The sequence below is a fragment of the Herpailurus yagouaroundi genome, unplaced genomic scaffold (genome assembly GCF_014898765.1).
Source record: "Herpailurus yagouaroundi ecotype Mexico unplaced genomic scaffold, PumYag 187, whole genome shotgun sequence".
In the NCBI taxonomy this organism is placed as follows: Eukaryota; Metazoa; Chordata; class Mammalia; order Carnivora; family Felidae; genus Herpailurus; species Herpailurus yagouaroundi.
The window spans coordinates 15832987-15854004 of NW_024412418.1; the positions used below are offsets into that span (position 1 = coordinate 15832987).

Here is a 21018-nt window from a genome sequence, read left to right on the forward strand (position 1 = left end):
AAATAACCAGCACCAGCATGCCTCAGGAAATGAATGATTACATAAATTTAGCTGTTTATTAGCGCAGAGACATGCTGTAAGGATTAAATGGGATGAAGGGTAGGGGTGGCTCAGAAGCCCATTAGTTTACAAAATACAAAACTCAACATTCTCCAGAAAAACAAAAACAATTAAAATCTGTATATATTTTTGACAACTAAATTACGAATATCTTTGCAATTTATATATATGCTATATATAAAAAGCAAGGAAGACTGCTGTATTTTTTAGTGGAAAATTCAGGGCTCAAACCCTGCAAAAGCACTAAATGCACGTCATTTAGGATAATGTCACTGACACACGTTTGACAACTAAATTACACAGCTCTTTGATATACTGTGTATGAAGAGTGGCAATTATGGCCAATAAAATCAAAGAAAGGGAAAAAACCTAATTAACACTAACATATCATTATGACTCACTAGCATATAAAATCCCATGCCTGCTCTAAATTGCCAGCAATTGGCAATTCTCAAATTCCTAAGGATGAAGACAATAGTTTCCAAATAACCGGAGCCACCAGAGATTTGGGGGCCTCTTGGGGGCATTAGCATTCCCTTCTATCAAAGATCTCAAAGCACAATAATGACTTGTAAAACCCACTCATCTCTGCTCCTAAGAATTATAAACTGTAGTGCGATTAGTTCTGGATCCTAAACAAATAATGATACCGCCTTATAAAAAGAAAAAAAAAAAGATGGTGGTTAATTTTTGTGGTGGAAGGAACATGGAATTTGGAAACAAAATGCCTGAGTTCAAATTCCAGATCAGATATTTACTATCACAGTAACTTCGGGCAGATCGTTTAACCCTCCATCAAATGGGAATAATAACAATATCCACCCACACAGGGTTGTTGTGAGGAAAAATGAGGCAAAATGAATGTGAAAATATTCAAAAGTGGCCAAAAAAAACCCACAAAGAAACCCCAAAAAACCCACTCTACAAATGTTAACTCTTCCTCTTTAAACAGAGCAGGTGTGAAAAGTACAAAGGCATCCTGCTATGAAAATCTGAATACACTAAAAGTAAACTGATCTTGGGGTATCTGGGTGGCTCAGTCAGTTAAGCATCCAACTCTTGATTTTGGCTCAGGTTATGATCTCCCAGTGGCAAGATCAAGCCTCATGTCAGGCTCTGCACTGGGCGTGAAGCTTGCGTGGATCTCTCTCTCTCTCTCTCTCTCTCTGCCACTCCACTGTTTGTGCTGTCTCTCAAAAAATAAAAACAAAAATAAATGATAAAAAAGTAAACTGGTCTTAATAGAAAGAGTAACACATTGCAGAGGGAAAGACTCCATGAAATCTGGATTTAGTAAAATTGACCCCGGTTTCACATGGAGAAAATCTGGCAGAAATTTTTCAGTAAAACATTAGATCTGTTTTTATACAGTAAGTAAACCCAGATTTTAAAAGCCTTAAAGATTATATAGAAAAGCATTGGAGACTCTAATTGAAATTAAAAAGTAAAAATAAAAATCATATTTGGCTACTGATAGATAAGAAAAATGTATTATCAGAAGATTTCATGACTAACTGTAGCTAACAGTTTTATTCTTTCAACTTTATTATTGAAAACTTCATGGTGGCAGATGACCCCCTAAGCCCCTTAAGGTCACTCGACATTGACATCATTGAGACTCAGAAGAAGGCTGATTTTTCAAAAATTTTCTGGATGTAGGGTATTTCTGCATAAAGATACCAAATGAGAAAATGCACTGAGCACTTTGTAAAGGTCACCATGCCATACAAGTGTAAGAAGTTATTATCAGAGAAATCTGAAAAGCTTTTAAAGATTTTTGAATCCTGTGGAATAAGCCAAGATCTGTGAAATTTATAAAATAAAGAATTCTACAGAAATGGTATTTAAAAAAAAAACACTTATATCTCAATACAAAGAATAATAAATTGAGGGGATGGGGAATGCAAACCACAAGACAAATCCCTTTCCTGACTTCCCTGGCTATTTCTTTGGCAACCTTAGCTTTGATTTTCCACGGCACTCAGTCACACACGCACATCTTTGTTCATCTCTGGGCCCCTGCAGTTACTCCTGTTCTGAGTTATTGAGCTTCCAAATAACTGATTTCTCCTGTTGCTTTCCTGAACTCCCTAAATGGCTCAAGCACTCAGCTCATCAGTTATCCATTGCTGACATGGATTCGGCACCTCTGGCCTCTCCGATCTACCACTGCTCGGGTGGTGAAGCCCCACACACAGAAGTGAAGGGTGTCAGGAGAAGGTCTCAGTGCAACCCAGAAGAAAACTTATTTGCAAAACCAACACAAAGGCGGCTGCCCTGCTTAAAAATCCATCGAATCTTGAGTTTCCAGAGAGTCCTCTAGGCCTATTGGGTCCCCCACGCCTGGCTGAGAGTTTAAGGTAAACCCAGAGTTTCTATACGCGTTATGAGCGTTCATAAACTTCTGCAGATATTTGGAGGTATACAACCAGTGATGTTTCAAGACATCTTCCATCTCGTAGCACTTGGACTGTCTGGCATTCATTTTTCGGAAGCGCCTGAACAGTTTGTTGCCAGATTCATTTCCCTCGCTTGCCCATGCCCCAATGGAGCCGTCTCTCTCAATAATTTCAGGCACGTGTGCCAAGGTTTTGTGAAAGTAATTGGTGATTTTGCCCTCATATCTATACTTGAACTTGGTAGAGAGGAGCTCAGCAAAACGCTGTGAATTGAAACTATACTGGCAGAGGGATTCTGGGCACTCTTTAGCAGGACATGTCGATCGCCACACGGGTTTCATCTTCAGGTAAAGGTCCATCAGCTCCCTGAGAGCTTCATGCCTCTCCTCAGAGGGGATTAATTCACAGACTGCTTCAACTGTTTCTTTGGTCATGAGCCTCCTGGCAAAGTTGCCATTCATCCTCATGATTGGCTTCAGGTTCATCTTCTTCCGGAGATGCTTGTCCAGCGTAGCCTGCCACCTTTTCCTTTCCTCTTTGGAGGCATTGGGATTCTTGTACACCTCCCCTATCTCTAGCTGGAAAATCTTGTAGAACTCAGCCGCATTGCCAATGTCACAGTGGAGTGCATCTATGGAAGGGACGGTCTCAATGAAAGGTTTCGATGAGACTCCTTTCACGCGATCCCGCAGTTCTTCCACAGACTCGTGGTACGGGTTGGAACGCCAGACCTCGTAGCGCTCCAGGTTCTCAGAGTGGCTTCTGGTTATGGAGTGGAAGACAAGATTTTGAGAGGCCTCCAGGCGGGTGGCATCACAAAGGGTACAAATGTAGACTGAGCCAGAAGCCTCGAGGCCTTCAACTTCCCGGACAAGCTTCTCATCGTACCCAGTGCCCCTGAAGATGAACTTGAAAGTCCGAAGGATGCCTCCCATCTCCAGCACTAAGTTGCTGGCCTTCATGGCCTCCCTCTCGGCAATGAGAGGGCTCAAGATGGCCGTCAGCGTCTCGTGGTCAGACTCGTCTGCCAGCATGAGGCACAAGGGCTTGCAACACAGTTCAGAGTTAGGTTTGACCTCCTCAAATACCTTCACGTTTTCTGAGCCGTGTGCTACGGTAATCTTCATGACTGTGAACGAAAAGCGAACCGCCTTTTCTGGAACTGCTGGCCCGCTCCCATGCTTCTCACTCACATCTCCCATGCCGTCACAAGACTCCTTCACCACGACAGTGAAGGGGCCATTCAGGTAGTCATCCAAGTCTTGGGCTCTCATGCCTTCCAGGATATCTTCTTCCATGTCCATCAAAGCAGACACCAAAGCCGAGTCGTAGCGGAACCGCTTGGCAATGGTGTCCACCGGGTAATCGTCCACAGAGGAGGACAGTCCAGACAGGCCATCAATAATGCCGACGTCAGTGCTGGAAGACACGTTCTTCAGAGGTGGCTGCCACTCAAAGGGGTAGTAGCCTGGCAGGAGGACCTTCTCAGCATTACGAAGGGCGTGCAAAGGCTGAAAAATCTGCCTCCCCGTGATGGCTTTCACAGTCCTGTACATCTTGTGGTACTGACTGCAGCTGAGGAAGGTGTTGACACGGATGGCCAAGCACACAGCTGGCTGCAGGCCAGAGCCCCGTCCCTGCATGATGGCCTCCAGCTCGTCGGCTTGTCTGTGCTCATTCCTCGCCCTCAGTGCCAGCAGGAACAAGGTCAGACACACAGACTTCACATCTCCACCTTCTTCCTTGTCGGCGAAAGCCTTCACTTGCAGCTTGAGCTCCCTCAGGCGATGCTTCTGAGCCCTTCGCGTCAAGGACAGGAGATGCTGGCGGGGCCGACCCCCTTTATTAATATGCACGAAAGTCTCTTTTGACCCCTTGTGGCTTGAGACATGGTGGTTATATTTTTCCAAGCTGACCTCCTCATTGCACTCTTTTGCTGGACATCTCACCATCAGGGAGTTCAAGATGCTCACAAAGGACTTCACTGGACTCTCCAGGTCGGTAGGGAAGCAGGGATATTGGCAACAGGGACAATAGCTGCCCATGACTTTGAGGCACCTGAGAATGCAAATCCTGCAAAATACGTGCTTACAGCTGGTCTCCACAGGGTCAGCCAGGATGTGTTCACAAATCTGGCAGGAGATAGATTTCACAAAGTGTGCCGGGAAGTCCACCGCGAGAAGCTTGGTACTAAGATGAATGTCACTGCACTTGGAGATCTTCTTCATCACTTCCTTGCTGCTGATCCTTGCCCGAGCTCTTTTCTTGTGCCGACGGGCTTTTCTCGCTCGGTCAACCACGGTCTTGAGTTTTTTGCTGAGCTGCACGTTTGGCTGATGGCTCTTCCTTTTGAGTCCCCGGCGGGCAGCGCGGCAGATGTCACAGGATGGCGTGTGGGGATGCCACTCCATGGGTGCATTCCTTGGGAAGTTAACTTCACACGGGGCACTGCTAAACTTCCTGTACATGATGTTCCAGCAGCTGTGGCAGAATTCAGTGGGGTGGATCGAGTCAACGTCTGCTTTCACATCAATCCGGAAAACCTTGGCAATGAGGTCTGGCCAGGAAGTGGCTCTCTTTTCCTTCTTTCGTAAAAGGACTTGGGTTTTACCATCCACTGGCCCATGCACTGGATAGCTCCTATTGTGCCCATCAGTTTTAAAAGAATTCCCACAGATACGGCAGAGATGGCGAAGGTTGGCTTGGTGGATTGCTTTGTCTCCTGCTTTCCCATCATCATGGGATTTCTTCGAAAACATAGGGTGAGCTTTTAATGCCGGTTGACTCGGGGCTGGCTTCTGACCATCAGCCTCATCCAGGACTGCTGGAGATTGCTCCAGAGAGGGTTTCCCCTCGGAGGAAATTTTCTTTTCTATTTGAGCTTCTTCAGGTGCCTTTTCAAAAGATCTCACCCTGAAGAGCTTAAATTTCCATTCTGAAAATTTCATATGCGGGTGCTGAATTTCATCTGGGGCGGAACTGAGTCCCAGGGCGGGTGGCAAAGAGACAGCCATGATGGCTGAGTTACCTGAGAACAATGGAAATAAGTCAGATTAATACAAAAAATTCAATATCCCACTGATGCATCTTGGAAGAAATAGGAATGAATACATTCAATTGTTCATTCATTCACTGATGCAAGAAGTTACTTCTCCAACCTCTCATTTTAATACACTATGTTAGGTGCTGACCATACAGCAGAGGACAGTCATTCCCTGCCTTGACGGTGCACGTGGTCGTTTACACCACCGTGCACCACATGGTTTGTGTTACATAGATATGTACACTCTTACCTCTTTCCACCAAAACCTTAAGGTTTTTGAGGACAGAATCTCTGAGTAATTCATTTCTGTCTCTCCAACATTCCTAGTACACTTCCTAGTGCAATTCCTAGTATTAGGGTTGAATAGTTATTTGCTGAAGAAATACAAGGAAAAACTGGCTAGTGAAACCATGGAAAAGTCATATTTTCTGCATTGTATTAGCCTCATTGCACTAGCTGGACGATATATTTCCAGCTTTTTAAAGCAGTCTCCCAGGAGGTTGGTTGTTTATTTCTTCTAAACAGGCCATAAAGGGATGATAAAGCTACAAACCCAAAGAAACTAATTACTCACTACTTGAAAGAATGAAGTGAATTTTGAAGCGTTATGAATGCTAGCTAATAATAAGTATCATGGATAGTAATTATGCTTACAATTTTAATTAGTGAACACTGCTGTAAATTATAAGGGCTGTGTCTCTATTAGAAACAAAAAACCACAGAACTTTAAACCTGCAACAAACCATAGGGTGCACGTACAAACATTCCAAAGGGCTTTTAAGATGAAAAATAGTTTCAGATAAAAATCACATAGGCCATCCTGGAAGTCATTACTGGACAATGGACATTAGCTTTATAGTTTGTAATAAGAAGAGGTGGGAATAAGATTTTTCTTCTGATAAAAAAATATTAGCAATTGCATGTGCCAGGAATCCCTACCGATTGGTGTCAGTGTAGACACCAATCATGCTGTAGATAAAAATCTGAAAATGTCATTTGAGTCCTCTCCAGATCCAAACAACCTACTATTCTCAAAATTCCTTGGTACACATCACTGGAAAAATAGCAACTATATTTCAACCTATCATCTCTCTCCCAAATTTGCCTACCTTAACACTCTTGACCCATCAATTATATCAAGGAACACATTGCCCCCCCGACTTCTCAGTTAATTAGCTAACAAAATTGATGATATTTTTATATAATCATGTGGTCATGGAGACTAATCCTCAGAGGAAAGAGCCAGGGTGGGATCTGTGGGGAAGGAAGGACAAGTGCTAATCCTAACTGCTGCTAACAAAGTTTCTTCTTGAGTCATCCCTTTAAACTACTGAAGTTTATTCCATCTGGCATGCACTAGGCTTTGGGGATTGATGTTTTTCATGAAAACATGATCAAAAAGGAAATCCCGTGAAATTGCAGGACTGTGTGAGATCTGTACAATTTCAACCATCTCAAAAGTCTCATTAACCTCAGAAGTATCTCAACTGCAGCCCAACAAACACCTCAACATTGCTTATGGTTCAGTTATGTTTCTAAATTCTGTCCTATGTCAGGTGTGAAGGCCTTCCAGGTCTCCCCTGTCCCATTGGCTGGAACTCTTTCCCAAATGCCTTTTCATTCCATTAGCCTTTTCCTACCCAGTCTTTTTCTAACATGCTTGTTGTCTGGATTTCCAAGAAAATATTTTGAGGTGTTATTTAAAAAAGGGGGGGTGGGTGCCTGGGTGGCTCAGTCAGTTAAGCGTCTGACTTTGGCTCAGGTCATGATCTCACAGTCCGTGAGTTTGAGCCCCGCGTCAGGCTCTGTGCTGACAGCTCAGAGCCTGGAGCGTGCTTTAGATTCTGTGTCTCCCTCTCTCTCTGCCCCTCCCCTGCTCATGCTCTCTCTCTCTCTCTCTGTCTCAAAAATAAATAAAAACATTAAAAAAAATTAAAAAAAAAAACAAAAACAACTGCATCACCATCTCTGGAGCTAAATAATGAGCTTCCACAATGAGTAAGTCAACCACAAGGCTTGTTGGAAGGATCCTTAGAACTATCTCCCCTCCCTGCCCACTCCTCTCCTGACACCCACTGGCTGGAAATGTGATCTGCCAAAATACATTCCTTTAAATACTCCCAGAGAAAGAGTACTATCCCAACCAATTATTAGCCATTGACATTCGAATCAAATGTATTTGCTATTTTGTCTTTCAATTCAACTGCTAAAACTTTATCCAAACAAAAAGCAAGAAGAGGGTGGAAGGGATGTGTTATGCTTTTTGTTTTGAGGGAATATACATCAAGATGCTAATCGTGGCGATCTGTGGGAGCTGTAAATGTTTCATATTTTTCATGCATGCCTATGATCTCTACTTTTTCTGAAATAAACATTTATTACTTTTACAAGAAGATAGAACTTTTAATAACTAGACCTAATGAGGTATTTTTTTAAATCTATATGGTTAGCAAAGATTAAAACTATCATTACTCAGCATTAATGAAGGTGTGGGGAAATGCAAATATCTTCATACATTCTTTGGAGAAGTATAAATTGGTATAATACCCCTAGTGGACAATTTAGCAATGTTTTTTAGAAGTTTAAATATAGTGGGCTCCCGGGTGACTCAGTTGTTAAGCATTTGACTTCAGCTCAGGTCACCATCTCACAGTCTGTGAGTTCGAGTCCCACATCGGGTGAGCACGAGCCCAACTTAGGGTGAGTGTGAGCCCTGGATGAGCCACGCTCCCCACCCCCTTATCTCTCTGCCCCTCACTCACTTGTATCCTCTCTCTCAAAAGAAAAAAAAAGTTTAAATATATTTGATCGTTGGTGCAATAAATTTGCTTTTAGGAAGTTATTCTATAGATATATTCCCACAGGCTATTCCTTGTGTGGGAATAAACATTCCACAGGTTATTCCCACAGTGAGTATTACATGGAGAAAGACAGAGTGACAGAAAGAGATTTGTTTAAAAAAATTGTTACCTTAGAAAAGAGGCAGCAGCATAAATAATCACCCCTAGGGCATTATTAAGTAAACTATGGTCCAGATATACAGTGGAAAACAACACAGACGTCTAACATTTCCATATGCATTAGTGCATATGTGTGATTTCTATATGCCTCAACGATACAGAAGGATACCCACACAACAAAGCAGAGAACGGACAACAAGAACAAGTATAGTAAGATTCCATGTAGGCACATTTGCTCAGACCTGGAAGTGCAAACATTCTGGGAGGATATGCACTAAAATCTTAACAACATCTACTCTAAAAATGGAATGACACTGGTGAGAAGGTATCTTTAATTTCCTATTATTCATTCTTACACCATTTTAGTTTTTCACAACAGACGTGTATTATTTTTTTAATTTTGTGATCAGTTCACTTTAGGGGAAAATCTTTTAATGACTAGATTTATATGTACCCATAGTCATTTTAATTTCTTCCTAAATTCTCCCCTCTCCTCACCGAATTTTAAGACCTGGCTAAGCCTCAAATCTGACCAGCATCCTTTCCTTTCCTTTTTTTTTTCCCCCCCTGGTAAACATATAGAAAGGGAACCAAAATATGGACCTATGGACAGCATGAAGTTAGCATGATGAACGAGTTATCGTGTAGTCATTGTTTGACCCTCAGGAATCTTGTAAACGCTTGATCTCTTCTCTTCTAAAAAAAAAGGTCTCAGCAGCAGACCAACCTTAGAATCTAAAAGGCAAAGTGACTGTTGGTGGCCCAGCCCCGTTCCCACCTCAGTGTTGCCATCACCTGCCATCACAGCTGTGGGGGCTTTGTCAACACAGGGCACAGATTCATTTTGACAAACCAGGGCAGAAGCTACGGTTTGGTGAGTGTGTGATTAGCGACTTCAGGAGGCTGGGTCACAGCAGCAGCCCCGCCCCCGACTCCCCACCCAACCCCTACCCTGCACACACCTACATCCTAGCACTTGACTCACAGTCTCCCCTCTTCCCATCTTCAACTTAGTCTCTACACAATGTCCAAGTGACCACTGCGTGCCCGTGTGACCCCTCATTGTCACACCCACCCCACTCATTCATCCGTTCGTTCACTCCACAAATACTATTTCCTGCTTTTTGCCAAACACCATCATCAAAAAGTTGACAACGTCCACAGCCTTTTTATAAGTCTTAGGCATCCACAACATGACCCTAAGATTCTTGCCCTTCTTCCAGGCAACTGCTTGCTTGAACCACTTCAGAAAGAGAAGGGCACTGTCACAACCCCCTGGTCAGGAATCCTGGTTCAAGAACATAACCTCTGTGTAGGGTCTCTACAGTGGCAATTCCCAAAATTATTGGGTATTAGAATCACTGGGGAGCTTGCTTTTAAATTTTTCTGCAGATCATCAGGTTCCAGAGATTCTGATTCAGTTTATCTGGGATGGAGTCCAGAAAATGCATGTTAAGCATTTCGGTGATCCTGCTATGAGGAGTCCATGGGTCACACTTTGAGAAAAACTGGACTGCTACTTCATCCAATCTAGTTCAGGAAATTCCTGGCAATACCTGGCAATACCTGGGAAACTACACATTTCCTCCCACCCTGGACTCTGTTTGCTGATGATCATGCCTAGACAAGCACATTATTCCTTTCCAAGAGTCACAGCTTTCCTTCTGCTGATTTATTTACTCATTCATTCAGGAAGCGCTCCTTAAAGCCTTTCTCTGCCCACAATATTCATTTCCAGTAATTTGGATATCTGTGCCTTCTCTATGAACCTATAGTGTCTTCCTAAACTCGGCTTCTTACTCCTTTCCAATTTTTATACGTTAGAAAGAAAAATCAAATTGTTGTCAGCTTCCCTTGATCCCTCCCCTCAATCCCTGCAAGGAAGAAAAGCCTAAGTCCTTCTGATTAGAAACATAAAAAAATGTAATAAATGTTGTGGCTCAAGGCATGAAAATCATGAGTGTTACCTTGCTCAGCAGGCTGCCTGGCCAAATTGTTGGGATGTCTGTAATTCGTCTGATATCACTTGATGCCAAAGAGAAGGCAAAGTGTGTTCTCCTCCTCCTCTTTGCCTTCTTGTCCCTCAGAACAGACTGCTGCATTATTTATCAGCCTCCACTGTCCTTCCCAGCCTCCCCCACCAAGGACAGCTAACCACACATGATGGCGGCCAATCACAGGCCAGGAGCCCCCAGCTCCAGCTGGCACCTGGCCCTTCAGGAAGCTTAGCTGGGGGACCCAGGTGTCACGGGTGTGTGCTGGAACATTGCCAGAGCTGCCAGTTCACTCCCCAAGACTGTTTGGGTTGGAAATGAACTTGTCAACATAAGCTCTGGCTTCTACCAAGATTCTAGGGCTCTGTGCCTCAGTTATCTCATCCAATACTGATAGCATATACCTCAGAGTCAGTGAGGTTATACAGTGAAAGTTAGGACAGGAAAATACTTGGGACAGTGTCTGCCCTCCGTAGATACTCATCAAATACTAGCTTGGTGAAAATTTCTTGTTGTTATTTTAAAACAGTATCCAAACCATCCCATAAGCCTCGTACCTGGTCAATTCTCAGTCAGAGGACATTGTGCTCCTAGCACCGACACTGAGTTTAAACTTGACTATCAGTGTTTTGAAGTCAACAGACCTAGATCTGAATCTTGCCTCAGGTCTTTGATACGTTACTTAAACTTTGGGAGCCATAATCCCCTCATCTACAGGTAGGATGGATCATTTTAGCCCCAAGCAGTAGGCCAGGTTTGTAAGGGCTTTACCTATTATTTAACTGTCCCAACAATCTCATACATTTGACATTCTTATCTCTAAAGAGAAGCAACAGAAGTTTAGAGCAATGGAGAACTTGTGCAAGATCACACAGCCCTAACTAGTGAACGTGGGCCCCTTAACCACTCTACTCCACTCCACTCCACTGTGAAAGACTATTGAAAGGCGCTTTGTAATAGTGTGAGGATGAATACCTGGCACCATCTGTTTCAAATACCATTCATAGTTCCTAGGCCAGCTTTATTCCCAAAGTACCCCCTCTGTCCGGCTAACATGTGAGCGATTGTCTTGTTTTCATTTGATTCGTGTTTTTTTTTTTTTAATGTTTGTTTATTTTTGAGAGAGAGAGAGAGAGGGAGAGAGAGTGAGTGCGACTGGGAGAGGGGCAGAGAGAGAGGGAGACACAGAATCTGAAACAGGATCCAGGCTCTGAGCTGTCGGTACAGAGCCGGACGCAGGGCTCAAACTCCAGAATGGCAAGATCATGACCTGAGCCAAAGTCGGACGCTTAACTGACTGAGCCACCCAGGTGCCCCTGTTTTCATCTGATTCTTAGCAAAAACTGTCAGAGAGGCAGGTGTGCAGATTTTTCTGTGCTATGCTGTCCGCCTAAGACACTCCTCTTATATCCCCACTATTTTGCAGTTGGGTCTATCTAACCGCACAACAGTCCTGGGGACACAGCTTCTGCTCACTAAGCTAAAGACAGAGCAGAAGCCATTGTAATATTATTGGGAGGGATGGCCTGTGGCTTCTAGGCACTTCAGTGTGTTTGTGCCCAAGGGGATGGACTCATCGCCTGAGATTCATATGACACTGTGAGACTGGGCAGGTGGGAGCTGAGACGTTCCGTGTCCATGTTCAACTGTTCAACTCAGCAGGAAGTAGGGCCTCCAGGGTGTGTGGGCTTTATGGCTTTGAAGTCCTCTTTATTCAGTTGGGTCAGGAAGAGAGGAGGCACAACATAACTGATAAGAGAGAAGATGCTTTTCCCATCCATCCTCCCGTGCTCCCAAACCCTTGTCTTCACGGACTCATGTCTCAAGGAGAGAGAGCCAGATGTTCTTGCTTCGCCTTGAAGCGAATGGGAAATATCTCACAGAATTAGAACAAAGCAGCGAGTCCCAGCTTCCAAGGATCGGGCTTCAGTCCTCAAGACTCACTTCGAAGTTGAGTGAAACTGAAGTGACCAACCATCCCACTTGCCTGGAACTTTCCTGAGTTTAGACCTGAAAGTCTGAGGCAAACAGGGTCAGTTGGTCACGCTTCAAGCCCAAACCGGAGTTGGAAAATTCATCTAAGCTCAAAATTCATACATGGAATCCTTTCCAATTTTTCTTAGGGAAGTTAGGTGTTCACAGAGGCTCATCAAAGAATATGCAGCAGGCCATAGGGGACAGGGGCATGAAAGTCAGACCAGTTAGCCATCAGAGAGCTTTATCTTTTTTTTTTTTTTTCTTTTACCATATTTACCATAGAGTTTTGTATTGTCTAATCTTATCAGTTATGTTACCTTTAAAATAGAAAAAAACCACATAAGATTTACAAATAAGTAACAGTACTATAATGAATTTTAAATGAGGCAAAATATAATATTGGGTGCATATGAAGACATACTCTTCTAATTTTTTTTTAAATAAAAGTCTGGATTTATATATATCGGATTCTTCAAGGGCAGGATTTCCAGTATTTCCTTGTTCTTCCCCATGACCCCTGGGGCCTTTCTCCCATCCACGTTGAAAATACGTCACGGTCACCTGGTCCTCTGCCGAGATTTAAGACCTCCATCGGATCATCAGGAGAAACGAGCTCAGCCATGAATTCTTGTCCCTTTTTCTGGCCACTAAAATTCTACCCACTCTTCTTGCTCCAGATCTTTTCCACGTGACATACCCCACCTGGAGCAAACTTGGACTTCCGTCATAAATCAGCAAAGTCAGAGCTGCCTAGGATACTACGTTGTTCCAAGCAAATTAAAAATAAAACACTGCTGACAGATCTTGGCCAAATTTAGCAAGAGGAAAAGAATGAAAAGGGCAAAGTGGCGTTTGGACGACTGGATGCCAGTTTCCAGCCTTGAGCACAGCACTCCCAGCTGAGTGATTAGCTATGGTTAATCCTGGAAGTGCCGACAGGCCCTGCTCTGGCCTGGCTCCCTCTGGCCACGTGCACCTCCCAGGCCGTCACTCCTTTCCCTGGCCTCTCCATCTGAGCCCCCAACCCTCCTTAGCAAGTTGCCTACACTTACTCCCCTTGGCTTCCTGCAGGCCCTTTTAAGAGAACTTTTCAAATTCAATTTCTTCCCAGACAGCCATGAGCTCTAGTGGCTGATATCAATCAAAATCTCCTCCTGCAGCTGTGGTCTGAGTATGTGAACGCGGCATTTTGTGCTCTTATCATAATCCAGCAGATGCTATTTACTGACATCGTGATTACATATATAAGCTTGTATCTATATATCTCCAGCTCACAAAACTCTTGCCTCCTAACATCGCCAACTCAAATGCCAGAGCTGAAAGGGAACTCAGAGGTTATCTGAGCCAACGAACACATCTTATAGGTGAGAAACAGTCCCCGAAGGGCAGTGTCCTGCTCAATGTCACAGGAGGGAATCAGTCTCAGAAAAAGCATTGCAAACCAGCTCTCGAGGCTCCCGGGACAAGATTCTTTCCACTTCACTGGAAAGGGAGCATCCCTGCCTCTCCCACCCCCATGCCATCTGGCTCCCCTTAGCCTGGAAAGGAACTTGAGTTGGCAAAGAAGCAGGACCTTAATAGGTCACTGCTAGATTAGAGCCTTCCGTGATAATGCAAAGTTGCCACGGCTCTGGTAGCAGACAGCCAGCATCTCTACACGCTCACTCCTCCCCCACTTCCCCAGTCTTGAAATTGCTTTCTAATTAACTCAATGTGGATTATCCCTGTTAGTAAATTTTCTAATGTGTTATTAATTGCTCTAAACGTCAGCTGCTGCTCCTTCTCCACAAATTCAGGAGTGCCGCAGCGGGCTCGCTGATGTTAGCGAGGCTGTTTCTAAACGGCTAGTGCCATCGTGTGGGCAAAAAAAGTCTATCAGAAAAAAGTCTCCTGAAGTCGAATCCGTGAATTGGTTTCAGGAGTCATAGTTTGGTTCTCTTCTCCCCTCCCTTTATCCCAACTTCCATCCTCCCCCCCCCCACCTTCCCCTCTACCTCTGTGGGGACCCCCCACAATTTCTATAGACTAAGAAACAATGCCAGAAGCTTAGGCAGTCGAAGTAGCTGGCTCAACACCCCACACCTATTTGGCTGCAATCTTCCATTGGAGTCAAGTGTCCAACGTGAAGTTCATGACTGCTAACTGGCCCCAGAAAATAGGTAATGAATGCCTTCTCTTCGTTCCTCAAACAAGTGAAAACATGAAGACCCCATGGCCTCGTGAAGGAGTCTGAGGAACTGAGAAGTGAGGTGCAGTGGTTATGACTGTACTAGACATCCTTTCTAATTTGGAGTCCTCTGTTCCGTCTTCAAACCCCAAATATAGAAAGTCGTTTCTTTCCTCCTTGTCCTATTTAGCTGCAGATGGTCTAAGAATGAGTTCAAACACCAGTGTAGGATGAATTTGATCAAAATTTCTTAAGGCTAGAATTCAAGTTTGAGGAATGAGCTTTCTCAGCCTAGGGTAAACATAATAGCCCCAAATGAGTAATCACAGGACGGCACTAGACGGTTTTACAAAAACCTGCACTGGGCAACTGTCCCAAGCTCTACAATTTGCAGGTTCCCAAAATTGCACAATAATTTTTGGAGGGTGAGAAAAAGATACTTTTAAACAAAGGGACTTTAACTGTAATTTAATTTAATTTAACTGTGTTTCTGTACGTAGTTACTACGTGGCTTGCTTTTCTATATAATGAGAACAATTGCTATGTTTTCAATAAATGTTAGTTAAAAACTATTTTCTTTTCAACTTATGAATAGTGGTTCTGGAGAGAAACGGAAAGACAGAATCAACTCATTACTTTTGTGCAAAAATCTGTCATTGAATTGCCTATAATGTTTCTCAAAAAACAGTTTATAATTTACTATGTGATTTAAATGTTTATCTTATTATAAATTTTTCCTGGGACACTTCTCCCACTCAAACAAAGAGCACAATTTCCAAATGCAGATAAAATCCCACCATGCCATTATCACTGCAGAAAAGAGAAATGTTTATATCTTTAATTCCACTTCTAGGGATGGCTATTAGTAGCAATAATTTCCTTCATTATACAAGTTTCTACAAAGACCAATCTGGATTCTACTCATTCCTGTCTTCATGTCAACCTTAAAAAGTAACTTTGCTTGGGGCACCTGGGTGACTCAGTTGCTTAAGCGTCCACCTCTTGCTTTGGTGCTCAGTCCTGTGTCCTATTCTGTGCTGACAGCAAGGAGCCTGCTTGAGATTCTCTCCCTCTCTCTCTGTGCCCCTTTCCCACTCTCAAAATAGATGAATAAACTTAAAAAAACTTTTAATACAATTTTTTTTAAAAAGTAATTTTGCTTTGTGACAAGAAGGGGTGGGGGGGACTAGCTGCATTGAACTTTAGTTGAGATTTGATGTTCTTTGTACTTCTAGCAAAGAACATACCATCATTCTCCTCCAATCCTCCAACCTCCCTCAACGTATCCAATATCTCCAGTACCCTCCACCCCCCCCCCAAAATCACCAACCACTAACAAAGACCCATGATTATTTTTAGTTAGCATGTATTATACCAAAAAAATGTTCTCAGCAATATGATATCATGACGTGTTCTCAGACTTCTTAAGTCTCGTTGTGGCTTCTTTATTTCCCATCGCCCACAGGCCATTACGTACAGACTTGGTGTAAGATACCAGGAATCGACTCCAGGTTCAATGGCCTCTTGGCAACGTGAACTCATGACCTTTCTCCAACAAAACTATTTCTCCTTGGTAATAATCAGCAACAACATAGTATAGTGTTGACATAATTTCTGATTTCTGCCTGTTGATCTGAAGGTGGGTGTCATGGGCTGAATTGTATCTCCCACAATTCACATGATGAAATCCTAACCCCCAGTACCTCAAAATGTGACTGTATTTGGAGATGGAGATAGAGCCTCTAAAGAGGTGATTAAGACAAAATGGAAGTCGTTCAGGTGGGCCCTCATCCAGTCTGACTTATGTCCTTTCTAGAAGAAATTAGGACACTTCAAGAGATGCACAAGCACAGAGGACCATATGCACAAGCACAGAGGACCATGTGTGGACACAAAGAGAAGGTGGCCATCTCCAAGCCAAGGAAAGAAGTCTCAGAAGAAACCAAACTTGAGACACCTGGATCTCTGACCCCTAGCCTTCCCTGTGGGAAAATACATTTCTGTTGTTTTCTTTTTTTAATTTTTTTTAATGTTTATTTATTTTTGAGAGAGACAGAGTGTGAGCAGGAGAGGGGCAGAGAGAGAGAGAGAGAGAGGGAGAGGGAGGGAGACACAGAATCCAAAGCAGGCTCCAGGCTCCGAGCTGTCAGCACAGAGCCCAATGTGGGGCTCGAACCCACGGACCACAAGATCATGACCTGAGCCAAAGTCGGACGCTTAACTGACTGAGCCACCCAGGTGCCCAAACATTTCTGTTGTTGAGACCACCCACTCTGTGGTGTTTGGTCACGGTAGGCCAAGCAGACTAATATAGTGCGGATCAAGTCTCTTATCTTGGACACTTCCTTTATCCACCTACCCAAGGAGGAAGAGGCTCTATGGATGGTCACATCTGAGGATACTCATTAGGCCACCGTCTTAATGAGCAAATATGGCTATCTTGGCCATTATTTTCTGTATTAGTGTTGGCTGTGGTACTGGGTACTGCAGGCTTTGGAGTGACACAAACCTGGGTTTAAATTCTACCCCCAATTCTTGTAGGCTGTGTGATCTTGAGCACATTTCTTAACCTCTCTGACTCTATTTCCTTATTTGAAAATGGAAATAATAGTAGTGCCTGGTAAAGTTCTTAGGAGAATTAAACAAATACATGTAAGGTGCTTAGCACACTGTTAAGCACAATGTTGCCTCAATAACTCCCCATCCTCCCCCCAAGCCCTCTCCCCTCATAGTCTTTTTCATCTTGTTTAAAGACAACTAACTCCCTAGTTCAAGGTAAATTCCTGAAGTCATTCTTCACTTATCTTTCTCTAAATCCTCACATCTAATGAGTCAACAAATTCTAGTCTTGTTAAAATTACAAGTCAGATCATTTTACTTCTCTGGTCAAAAACCTCCTGTGGTTCCCCATCTTGGTTAGAGTAAAAGCCAAAGATTTCACAAGGACAAACCAGGATCATTACTTCTTCCACCCACTTGCTACAGCCACACTGATGCTTGTGCTGGTCCTCAAAAAACCCATAAGTATTTCCACTTGCTATCCTCTCTGCTGAAATACTGCATTAAACACTGCCATTTTATTTATTTATTTAAGTTTATTTATTTTGAGAGGGAGAGAGAGAGTGGGCATGCATGGGGGAGGGACAGAAAGAGAGGGGAGAGAGAATCCCAAGTGGGCTCCGTGCTGTCAGCACACAGACCGATGCAGAGCTCGATCTCACAAACTGTGAGACCATGACCTAAGCTGAAACCAAGAGTCAGATGCTTAACCGACTAAGCCACCCAGGAGCCCTAATGCTACTATGTTAGAAAGAGCTCTTCAGAGAAACACAACCAATAAGAGATATCTCTATTCTAGATATCTAGGAGAGAAATTTATTATGAGGAAGTAGCTCACAATTATGGAGCTCAGATTATGGAGGCTGAGAAGTTCCATGATCTGCCATTTGTAAGCAAGGACTCAGGCAAGCTAGTGGCATAAGACCCAGTCTAAGGGCAGGAGAAGACTGATGTGCCAGCTTGAACAAACAGAGAGAGAGAGAGAGAGAGAGAGAGAGAGAGAGAGAATAAATTCTGCCTTCTTTTTGTTCTATTTAGGCCCTCAACAGATTGGATGATATCCATCCACATTGAAGAGGACAAATGGCCTTATTCAGTCTACTGATTCAAATGTTAATATCATCCAGAAACATCCTCACAGACACAGCTAGAAATGGTGGTTAGTCAAATATCTGAGCCTTTTGTGACCCAGTCAAGTTGACACATAAAATCAACCATCAGAGCTGCCTCTGACTTCTAGAAACATACAGTCTAATGTAGAATTAAAATAAACAAATCTGGAATGTTTGGAGTAGTTGGTATCTCTCGGTAGAGAGAGATAATGAGATTATGAATCAAGAGTCAAAAGATATGAGATGTATTTTCTGCTCTGTCACTAGGTAGCTCTGTAACCTTGAACCATTCATGTAACCACACTGCAATGATGATTTCCTCAGATTAATCTTATGTAAAAATGGGTAACACCTACTTTCCAGAATCCCTATGAGGATTAAATAATCAGAGGAAAATGCCTGGCTTAGAGTCTGATGCTATGTAGGCATTTAATAAATATTAGATGCTACATGGGAATACTAGAGAAATATCCACACCCTAAAAATATTTGAATTAAGCTTGCCTTCTTAGAGTTATACTATAAAATCAATCCATAACAAATCAGAATAGAGATGTGAAAAGTCACATCAAGAGGAGAAAATACAATAGTTTCCAGGCTTAGTAAAACTTGAGGACAGATATTAAAATATGAAAAGAATTTATTAGCCAAAGTGAGGTGGTGGGTCATTTTTATGAGCTGAATTGTATCACCTCAAAATTCATATGTTGAATTCCTAATGCCCAGCACCTCAGAATATGACTGTATTTAGAGAAAGAGTCTTTAAAGAGATAATTAGATTAAAATAAGGTCATAATTCAAAAGGACTGGTGTCCTTATAAGAAAAGATCAGGACACAGACACACATAGAGGAAAGACCATGTGAAGACATAGGGGGATGATAGCCATCTACCAGACAAGGAGACAGGAAACCAGCCTCAGAAGAAACCAACCCCACTGACACCTTCATCTCAGACTTCAAGCTTCTAGAACTGTGAGGCAATAAATTCCTGTTGTTTAAGCCATTCACCCTGTAGTGCTTTGTTATGACAGCTCTAGAAAATTAATACAGTAATTAATGGAAACTTAGAAAATTGAAGCCAGAAAGGTCTATAGAAACACACAAATATTCATGAAAGAAAGGGGGCTGTCAACCCCCAAAATGCCACTTTCCTATCCTTGGGGTGTGCATAGCTTGAAGAACTCCGCAAGCTATCTTGCCTGAAATCATTACACTTTTGAATCATCCAACTAAATCCTTTTGCTCTGGCTAGATTTTCAGCAAGCAATATTCTGACTATAATTTGATCTTCTATAAGAAAGTTGATATCAGTTCTTTTCTGTCTGTCCAACTGAGGCCAGCTCCTCCTCCACTTATTGTGACCCTAACATGGCTGTCAGTCTCACAGCCCTGCCTGCCTCACTGAGCCAAGGGCAGTCAATCAGATTTCCCAGTCCCTTGGATACAGTGACTGGCCAGGGTTAGTCACATGACCTTCACAGGCAGCGTTTTTCTGGGAGAGTGATATGAACAATCGAGAGAGAAGGACTACTCTCTTCTCCCAAGGTTGGGCAACCAAAGGCTTTCATAAGTCTGTAGCTGCCAACGCCATCATGTTGCCTATGACAAAATCTACATGGGAATGAAATCCAAGGAAGAAATCCATGCAAGAGGATCAGAGAGGCAGTAAGAAAGAACTGATAACATCACTTAAACTATTGGATCCAACTATGCCTGAAATAAGCTTCAAACTCATAGGCTTCTCCATTATCAAAGCAAAGAAATTCCATTTTCTGCTCAAGCTAGGTTGATCTGGATTTCTGTCCTACAAAACCATAATAAGTCCTGACTAATATATGCACAGGTCTTTCCTTCTGCCATTGTGAATCTAAGAAACCATGGCTTCCTGGAAATTTGGGATAACATCATAGGTAAAAGTTCAATTTAATGAGTGGAATGTTTGAAACTTTAGAGCCTCTCTTGATACCGGTGGGACACATAAAAATTGCAAACTTTCCTGAGTTAGAAGAGCCAATAGTTCCTTTTTTTTGTTTTTGTTTTTGTTTAACTCGGTCAAATTTGGGTTTCTGACTGAAGCAAGTGTCTGGCTGTCTTTTGATCAGGTGTACAATTATTAATCAGCAAAACCAAATAAAATTAGTCTTTTAAAAAAACTAATTAAAATGATGCTCATTGCAGTACCGTTTGTTATGAACAATTTAAAGTAATGTAATTGTCCATCAGCAGAAGAGCAGAGGCAGGAGGAAGTACAAATCAGTACATTGTGCATGAACAGCAATTTGGCAATAATTGTCAAGATTACTTATGCACTGTAGTAGTCTATGTGGGTTGCCATAACAAATACCACAGACTGGGTGGCGTACACAACAGAAATTTATTTTCTCACAGTTCTCAAGACTGGAAGTCTGAGATCAAGGGTGGTAGCAGGGTTGATTTCTGGTAAGACCTTTCTCCTTGGTTTGAAGATGGCTGCCCTCCTGCTGTGTCTTCACATGGTTTCTTTGTGTGTGAAGTCTGGTGTGTCTTCCTCTTCTTTCTTTTTTTGTTAAGTTTATTTATTTATTTTGAGAGAGAGAGAGAGAGAGAGAGAGAGAGAGAGAGAGAGACAGCCTATGTGGAGGAGGGGCACAGAGAGAGAGAGAGTGAGAGAAGGAATCCCAAGCAGGCTCCATGATGTCAGCACAGAGCCCAACATGGAATTCGAATTCACAAACTGTGAGATCATGACCTGAGCTGTAATCAAGAAT

The 21018-nt window shown here is 42.8% G+C and overlaps 1 protein-coding gene across 1 annotated transcript; it reads right to left on the reverse strand.

Annotated features, from left to right (window-relative positions):
- Positions 1 to 1207: 1207 nt before the first annotated feature.
- RAG1 (recombination activating 1) lies at positions 1208 to 11105 on the reverse strand. The gene is made up of 3 exons (XM_040495424.1): positions 11101 to 11105; positions 10430 to 10467; positions 1208 to 5487 (listed from the first exon to the last, which is right to left on the reverse strand). Exon 3 carries the CDS (start codon positions 5471 to 5473, stop codon positions 2342 to 2344), a length of 3132 nt encoding a protein of 1043 aa, XP_040351358.1. The 5' UTR covers positions 5474 to 5487; positions 10430 to 10467; positions 11101 to 11105; the 3' UTR covers positions 1208 to 2341.
- Positions 11106 to 21018: the final 9913 nt, after the last annotated feature.

Excerpts from the sequence above, each read along its gene's own strand:
- RAG1 (XM_040495424.1), bottom strand. The coding sequence starts at position 5,473 with ATGGCTGTCTCTTTGCCACCCGCCCTGGGACTCAGTTCCGCCCCAGAT.